We start from the raw sequence: 8,656 nt of genomic DNA, 5'->3' as shown, positions 1-8,656 counted from the left end.
GTAACTGCTGTCGGTCTGACTTAGTAGTGTGTGACTAAAGCAAAAATTTTAATCCTGAGTTAAGATATAACCTTGTTTTTTGCTTTTCTTAATACCTAATAATTAACCGTATCTCTTGTATAAGACAGAAATTGAAAAGGTGATACTGTGTGCCATGTGTAGGGATGGACACTGAAATAATGTATGCTTAATTGTTGTTGGAATTTGTACTTTGAACAGTGTTGTGGAAGACGTGATGGTAGTTTGAATGAAATCGATGTCTTCTGTAATGTAGAAGTCATACAGATGTTCTCCAAAATTTCTGCACTTAGGCACGCAAAGGTATTAAGTGTTTACTTTCACTGGATTCTCTACAGTGATATCTGAGCAGTATCCAGATTATGGAAGTTCCTATAATAAAGGTTTTCATGTTTCTCTGGGTTTTTTTTTCCCAATATGAATACATATATATATTTTTTTTAAGGTGATTACTTTGGCTATTGCAAGTTGCTGATGGTGGATTAGTAGAATGTGGACTGTTAAAGTAATGAAAGGTATGCTATCATATTTCTCAAATTATATATAATTTTGTTTTTTATTCACTTGATGTTCATGGGAAGTCTGATCTCTCGTGAGTGTGTTGCATAGTCATTTAAGGTAGGATTTGTTTGGCTTAGCTTTGACTGTCTGAAAGCTAGGTATCTAGTCCAAGGCTGTGATTTCGTGAACATTTGAGCTCATGATGTGACAACTCTCTGCTCCTGAAAGGAGAAAGCCTTGCTCTTCCTCCTGCCTATTTACTTGGCTCTTTGTTCCTTTCTCCTAGCCAGTACCAGCTGCCTACTTTCACTGCTGATGTAGCTTGTTGGATTTTTCCATGAGCTAGCATGACTCACTGACCTCACAGAAAACCTATTGAGTGTTTTCTGCTTGTTTAAGTGTGTTGGCTTCTTGTGCTAACGCAGTTCGTGGAAAGGTCTGATGAATGACAAATCTAGGAATGGGGATGAAGACAGGAGGAGTGGAACTCACTGGTGACAGTGAGCTCTTGTATTGGATTACACTTTTTCATTAGTTCGTTATCTAGTCTTACTGTAGACCCTTAAGCAGGGATGAGAAAGGGTAGTGTCTGAAGAGTCACTTTCATGAGGCTGGGCTTCCTTTGAGTGTCTCACTTACTCTTTCAGGCAAATAGTTTATTGTTTCACAAGACCTTAGCTGATTTGATTAGAAAAAAAGAAAAGAAAGAGCGTGTAAAGAGGTCTAGAGTTCTGACAGAAGCAGGCAAATGGATTAAACCATGCATTGTGTGAAACAGCTGTTTGGCTTTCAACAGATTTTACTGAGAATTTTACTGCTTGAACAAAACATGGCACAAGGCTAAATACTGTTAATTTTTTCATCAGTAGTTGCAAAATTACATTCATTGTATCATCTAACTGTTTAAAACAGTGTTCAAATATGATAAATTTATGTGTGTTAAGTGTGGCTGTGGTATGGAAAGCAGAGCCATGAGTGAGTTATATATGTCACCCAGGTGAATTACCAATACATGCTGAAATAATGTAATTTGGTTATGCCTAATAAGCTAGAAGGAAGCCTTGTGGTTGTAAACAACATACAATAAAAGTTGTAATATAAATATTATATGATATCTTCATATTTTTCTCTAAATACAAGTATTCTCAATTTTAAGTGTGGCTGGGGGGTGGAAAGGAGGGGCCATGGGGGTATAAATTTTCTCACCATTTTAAGTGCTTGTAGCAAACAAAAAGTTAAAATAATGTAGCTGAAAAATCTTGTAAAAGAAGAAAAGCCCTTTCACGATGTGTAGATATAAAGAAGAGGGAGATGTAAAGTAGGTCTTTAAGCAAGTTTATTTGCATCTCCCAGTATGCTAATAAACAATTCGAGAAGAAAGGCAAAGCAAAGGTGATTCTTGGAAATATAATTGAGTTACTTCACTTAGCTAGATATTCTACAATAATTATTGCTGTTTTAGCTACTGAGTGTGCATTTTTTAGGTTTCAGGACTCTGCACCAATACCTTTATATGTATTCCTGCACAAAATGATGTTAAGATTTCATAGTATGAATTCGGGGCAACTGATGCAAGTCCTGTAACATGATAAAATTTGGCAAGTATATAGGTGGAGAATTAATTTTAGATATGATGTGGGTTTAGTTTCTTTAAAGTATGTTTTATGGTTCTCTACTTCTTGAACAGATCTCCAAGAGAGGAAGAAATTTTAACTAGTGTTCCTTTAAAGTATTTCTCAAAAATTATGGGCATAGTCTTGTATAATTTTGAAGATTATTTAAGGTCTGTTCATTGACTATGAGCAAGTACTGTAAGCCATTAGCACAGAAGAAATTCTTGTTAGTAATATACTTACAATATTTGTAGCCCTAAACACTGTTGACTATTGATGGTTCACTGCCAGGAATTATTTTTCCATTTGGGGAAATAAAAAAAAAAGTTTTTTATTTGTAAGAATGTGAGTAGGTTAAATATTACAAGTTGCTATTAATGATTTCAACGAAAGAGCTCTCGTGAAGTAATGAAATCTCTATGTTATTGCAGTTTGTTTCACAGTTGTCACCCGGAATGCAAATCATGGAATGTGCCACTAGGTGTCCCTGCAAGCCAAAATAGTTTTGTTTCCTTAAATACACACTGCTTCGGGTTTTGTAGTCTGAAACAACTGTAAGCTACAATTTTTTCCCTCTGTTCTTTCCTTTTTTCTTTTTCATGAAATCTTCATGCAGATGAATACATGACCAGGTGTGTGTCTTGCTTTATAATTTGTGCACTTTTTGATAGTAGCAAAAGCTGTGAGGAGAGAATATGCTTCCCACCTGCAGCAGCTTGGAATTGAGAGTACAAAAGGTTGCATTTCCATTTATCTTTTCCTTTTGGTTGATATGCTCTCGGAAAACGCCGTGGTTTTTTGGTGTCTTTGACTTTATATCTCTTATGCCACTTCAGAAATACTTCTTATTCAAGTAGGCTGCAGGATTCAGACCCGACTTTAAATCCTGTGTTCCTAATTCTGAATTTTGGATTACAGCTTGATAGTTACATTTGGTATCTGTAGTTTATGAAAGCAAAGACCTGAGACAGAGAAAGGTACTATTGCCTGGTGTTGGGTTTTCCCCTACCCTCCTCCCCCCCCCCCAGTGATCATGATAGCCCTGTTGGTATGCTTAGAAATTCTTAGGGATGTGCTGCCTTGGGTTTTCTCTGTGTACCAGAACTTAATCTTCTCTCACGTGGTTTACTGTCCTTAGGATCACTGACCAGTTCTCCTCATACAGCTGTTGGTTTAACAGTTGAAAATGTCTTCATATTGAGTTTGGAAATTGCTGTTGTCCTTTGTTTCTCAACAACCAACAAAATTCAGGAATGAAAAATAGATACTGTATTGATTAGAAGATTCTTTAGAACTTGTGCTATTGATGTTTGAAATTGGTTGTGCATATAGGACAGTCACTGAGGAGAAAGTTCTTTATTTTGATTTCTTCCCCCTTATTCTCTCAGCAAATTTGAGGAAAGCAGGATACGAAGTTGCTGTTGCTGCTTTGCCTATACTAGTGTTGTAACTCCGGTAGACTTTTCTCTGACCTTTTTCCATCTTAGTGATGAAGGAAGTAAAAATGGGAAAGAAAACTTAAACGTAAGACTTTCTTGACATTATTACGTCTTTTAGCGGAATGGACACTGACATGCAATGTTTATTTTCCTATGTGGAAGACAGATTTTCATCTTGCTGATAGTTCAGGGGTTTATAAAGTCAAATGGTAAGCATTTAAGACAGATCCATGAAAGACTGAAAGAGTGGAATGGTACAAAACATTGAATATTCAACGGTACATGTAAAGAAGGTGAGGTACTTGCAGTGATGATGGAGATTTAACATTTTTCCTGTTTGAGTTTTACTTTGTACAAAGTTACACTTTGTATGCTGCAAGCATGGATTTCTTAGGCATCGGTCCAGTTATGCCAAAAGCTAAAATGGCAGAGTAGTTGGTTTCAAAGCTTTGTAATGTCCCTAAAATTCAGTTACAGTCCTCCCTCCCCCAGATCCTTTAGAAGTGTCAGTAATGATCAGATTAATACATCTTGCTTCTAATATCGAAAAGAACTAATGAGGCATATTAGAATACTTCCTCATTTCTCAGCATCTGTTGATTTGCAGATTCCTCACACCAATCTGATGTTGTCACATTTAGTAAAACTCTTTCTGAAAAGGTCACAAGAAACCACGAAATAAACTTTGAAAACGAGGAAGTGACAAGTGTCAATGATATATTTCAGGGCTGAAGTTTGGACAGGTATCTTCCAGACTGTCCATGAAACCTTAACTCTTCTCCAGAGAGTGCTTGATAGGAATTCAACGGTGAGAATTATCTGCCTTTCTTCCAGCTGAAACGATGGTGTGGTGTATTGAGTAGTACAACTTGTTAGGTAGTGTGACAGACTGTGACTCTGATAAGTAGTAATAAAAGCTATATGTGTCTGATATCTGTGACCTCTGCTTGAACCCTGGTTAACAAGGCATAATTAGGGCATTACTAGCATCATAGTTTGATTCTCAGTGTACAGCATAAGTAAAAATAACATTTCATGTAATCTGTCAGATAGAAGTGCTTGTGCTCATTTTGTATTGACTCAGATAATCTCCATGTTTAAGTTTATTCTGTGCCCCTGGAAGGACTATTACTTTTCAGGGCAGGCAGAATGAGCAGAGGAGTTGCCCTTTCAGTAGAAGTTTCTAACCTGAGTTACAGCAGAGCAGGATTATTCTGTACTGAAAGCAAAAGCAGCATGTGAAATCTTTGAACTGTGAATGTACTTGATTGCTAATTACATGTCCTTGTATTTGTTCAGGTGACTTGATCTTCTGGGATGTCAGCAGAAAAAGTGGATGGCATTGTAGATTAGTTATAAGTTAATTTTTATTTTGTCCTTTCCGTACTCATCGTGAACAGTCATCATAAAATGGATGCTTTGGGCAGTCTCCTTCCTTCTGTGGCTGGAAATGGTGATACAGCTAATTCACAAGAATTACAAAAACTTCTGATTGATGAAAAAATGCGATGTGAACACCATAAAGCAAATTATCAAACTATAAAGGCAGAACATCTAAGGTACACTAATTTAAACAGGTTTCTTCATTTGAGCTGTTAAAAGGTGAAGCTAAATGTTAGGTGGAAGGGATTTGTGTGTGTTAGCTATTTCTGTATTTAAGGACAGATTTGAGCGTTGGTCATATTGGAAAATAAACAATTCGAAATGTCTTAAGACATTGCAGATTATGTTTCTGCAATACTTTTTATGCTTATAAATATGGGATAACTTTTCAGTATATTACAGGAAGAGGATATTAGTAAGCTTAGTTCTAACTTGGTATTTGTCTGCTTCTGCATGTGAGTTTTTTGAGCTTTAAGATCTAATTTTACAGAGTAAATGTAAAATAAATACGTATTTTATCTTGCAGATTACAGGAGGAATATACAAAATCACAAGATGAACTGAAGCGGTTGTTAGTTGAAAAGCAGACTGTACATGACAAATTTCAGTTTCTTCTTGCAGAATATCGAGAGGAGTTGCTGGGTAAAACACAAGAGCTGGAAAAACTGAAGATGCAGGTGAGAATTTACTGGCAGGACTTAATATGAATTTTAATCCTGTAACAGGGCCATGCATATATTTCTGCTTATGTAACATGTATATACCTAGCTTGCATATATTTCAGATATCTTGAAATTCACCCAACCTGAGTAACGTTTCTTCTCTAGAGTGACTATGGGTTGAAATTATTGTTTTCTTGTTTAACTGAATCTTCCAAATCCTGTTGTTATGTGCTATGTCAATAAGACGACCCTCAGTCTCTGTCTGTGTGTGCTCTCCTGTTATGGGGAGAATCATCTGCCCTGGGGGATAAGTGACTGGAAAAATAGACATTTGTTTCTCTTTGTGATGACAGCTTTCTTCATCTTAAAAAAAATCCCAACAAACACAAAACCAGACAAAAACCCCCCAACATTTAAGATAACTTGGATGACACTTTCTATAACTGCTTGTTTGCTTAAACTAACGCAGGACATGTTCTTAGGAAACAAATATAGCATCTAACAAAGGATCCCAGACTCCGAATGGAGGAGATGTGCCTTGGTACCATAACTAGAATTAGTTTTCAGGGACTTCAGGGTACAGATAAGTGGAAGAAAAGTAGAATAAATTATAATATGTCACAGGTCGTGGATGAAATTTTTTTTTAACACTTTTTCTTGGTAGATAGTTTGCTGTTTTAACCACACCCAAGAAAACTTAATAAAATACCATGCAGCATGGAGCTTAAGGCAGGGAATCTTTCCTGATCTTAGTTTCATTTCAAACCAGTACCCATGTATCTGTTGGGAAGCATGTATCTAATGTGTTTTACAAAGAATTGGTTTGGTATTGCTCATTTTGATTCTTTGGGGTTGGTTCACTTACTGTTTAAGTTTTTCCATATGCTAATTCTTTATCTTTTATGTATGACCACTTTTCCTTCCCCCACAAAGGAGATAAATCTCCTGGCAATTCAGCTTGACATTTGTATTGCTTCTACCAGTAAATACTGACATTTTAAATGCTTCTGTTATCTTCCCAGAATATGTTTAGTTCACTAGTATCATGATTTTTTGCTTCTGTAACTACTACTGAAAATTCTTTAGAAAAACATAGAAAATTAAACAGGATTCCTAAAATCATACTTGAAATACTTTATTCCTGGCTATTTGTCCTATCACAGTGTAAATAAATGAATATGACTAGTTATTTATGATACCTTTCTGTCTCTAGGTGCTAACTCCTCAAAAATTAGAACTGTTAAAAGCACAAATACAGCAGGAATTGGAATCTCCTATGACAGAACGTTATCGGAAGCTAGAAAATGTAAGTAGTAAGTGTTGAAATTCTGTTTCATTTAAAGTAATGATCACCAGTTTATAGTTGTTCCTAAAACCTTAGGAAATTAAAACTGAAAGGGGAGCAAAGTATGACATTCTTTATCTGGTACTTTCCAGTACTGTTGCCCCAGGCAGTGAAGGTTGAAACTCCAGAAAAGGGATTAGGAGGGATTCAGTTCATCAAATATAACTTGTGAAATTATAGGAACATTGCATGGACATTTGAAGGAAATAAATCTGAAAACTTCTGATTGATGTTTTTGGTCTTTTTATCTAACTTAGGAAGTGGAAAAATACAGAACAGAATATAACAAACTTCGTTATGAACATACTTTTCTGAAATCAGAATTTGAACATCAAAAGGAAGAACACGCACGTATTTTAGAAGAGAAGAAAATAAAATATGATGCTGAGGTGCATACATTTTAAGCTACTGTAAAATTCTATCTGATGACAAAGCTGCTTGAACATTGTGAAAATGTTGGTACTTGAAGGGTTGTCAGTTTGACACCTTTTCATAATGTAGTGTTTGTTTCCGTTCTCTTAATTCTCAAAACACTTGTGACTTAGCCTAAAGTTGTCTCTGTAGGTTTTTTCAGTCATGTGTCACAATATAATTCGTGCTATTACAAGTAAGAATAGACTTGCCTTCTGATAAATGACAACCAGTAGCTTTGCTTAATGCTTTTTTTTAGTCGCATGTGTGATGGAATTTGAGACATTACGCTAATCTGAAATTAGTGAGTTATCTGAGCAACTGATGTAAGTTTAATTTTAAATTACTTATGTAGCAACTAATCCAAGAAGAAGGCAGCAGAAGATATTGTTAATACCAGGCAAGGGTACATTTTGCAACTAAGTTGAATCATGCCAGTGATGGTCAAAAAGATACTGAAAACTTTGGTAACTTTATTTCAGTTGTATTAACTCTTGAAGAAACCATTCATGAACTTTCTGTTTCAGAATTGGACTATCAGAAGTGTAGCTAAATAAATCGCCAGCTTATTTATGTTTTAAATATATGCAGCACTGTAAATGAGTGTTGCATATGTAATTTGCATATTCATGTAAGTATTTGTCTGGGAGCATATATCCGGAGATGTATTAGTCCAAACATGAGACACAAATCAAAGCAATGATGGCTTTCAAAATCAATCCCAATTTGCAAATGCGATGCATTAAAAACAGAACAGTTGTCCTTCCCAGAGCTAAATCCACATGCTGCTTTACAGCCTGCCTCTCTTGTGGGCTTGTTGAGTTTGTGCTAGTCCTGCAGCTAATTAGCACACTTGCAGAGAATGAAACTACCTTGAGCCCAGGGCACAATGTGATCTAGTTTCTCTCTCTTAGAGCCTTTTTAACCTTCCATGCCATTTAGCACAAGGAGGCTACAAAAACATAGAATCATTAAGGTTGGAGAAGACCTCTAAGATCATAGGATCCTACTGTCAACCCAACACCACCATGCCCACTAAACCATGTCCCTAAGTGCCTCATCTACACGTCTTTTAAATACTTCCAGGGATGGTGACTCAGCCACTTCCCTGGGCCTCCTGTTCCAATGTTTAACCACTCTTTCAGTAAAGAAACTTTTCCTCATGTCCAATCTAAACCTCCCCTGGCGCAACTTGAGGCCATTTCCTCTCGTCCTATCGCTTGTTACTTGGGAGAAGAGACCGACACCCACCTCGCTACAACCTCCTTTCAGGTAGTTGTAGAG

The 8,656-nt window shown here is 36.3% G+C and overlaps 1 protein-coding gene across 1 annotated transcript in view; it reads left to right on the top strand.

Annotated features, from left to right (window-relative positions):
• The first annotated feature begins 4,945 nt into the window (after positions 1–4,945).
• Positions 4,946–8,656, top strand: part of LOC103905180 (centrosomal protein of 83 kDa-like) — a 12,303-nt gene continuing 8,592 nt past the window's right edge. Inside the window, exons 1-4 of the mRNA XM_019474031.1 lie at positions 4,946–5,130; positions 5,481–5,631; positions 6,830–6,922; positions 7,219–7,350. Of these exons, the coding sequence (XP_019329576.1) occupies positions 4,982–5,130; positions 5,481–5,631; positions 6,830–6,922; positions 7,219–7,350 (525 nt within the window). The 5' untranslated portion in view covers positions 4,946–4,981. The remainder of the gene's footprint in view (positions 5,131–5,480; positions 5,632–6,829; positions 6,923–7,218; positions 7,351–8,656) is intronic.

Source organism: Aptenodytes forsteri, unplaced genomic scaffold (genome assembly GCF_000699145.1).
Source record: "Aptenodytes forsteri isolate BGI_AS27 unplaced genomic scaffold, ASM69914v1 Scaffold360, whole genome shotgun sequence".
Lineage (NCBI taxonomy): Eukaryota > Metazoa > Chordata > Aves > Sphenisciformes > Spheniscidae > Aptenodytes > Aptenodytes forsteri.
The sequence above is the reverse complement of the archived record's forward strand: the minus strand, read 5'-3'. Positions and strand labels throughout refer to the sequence as shown.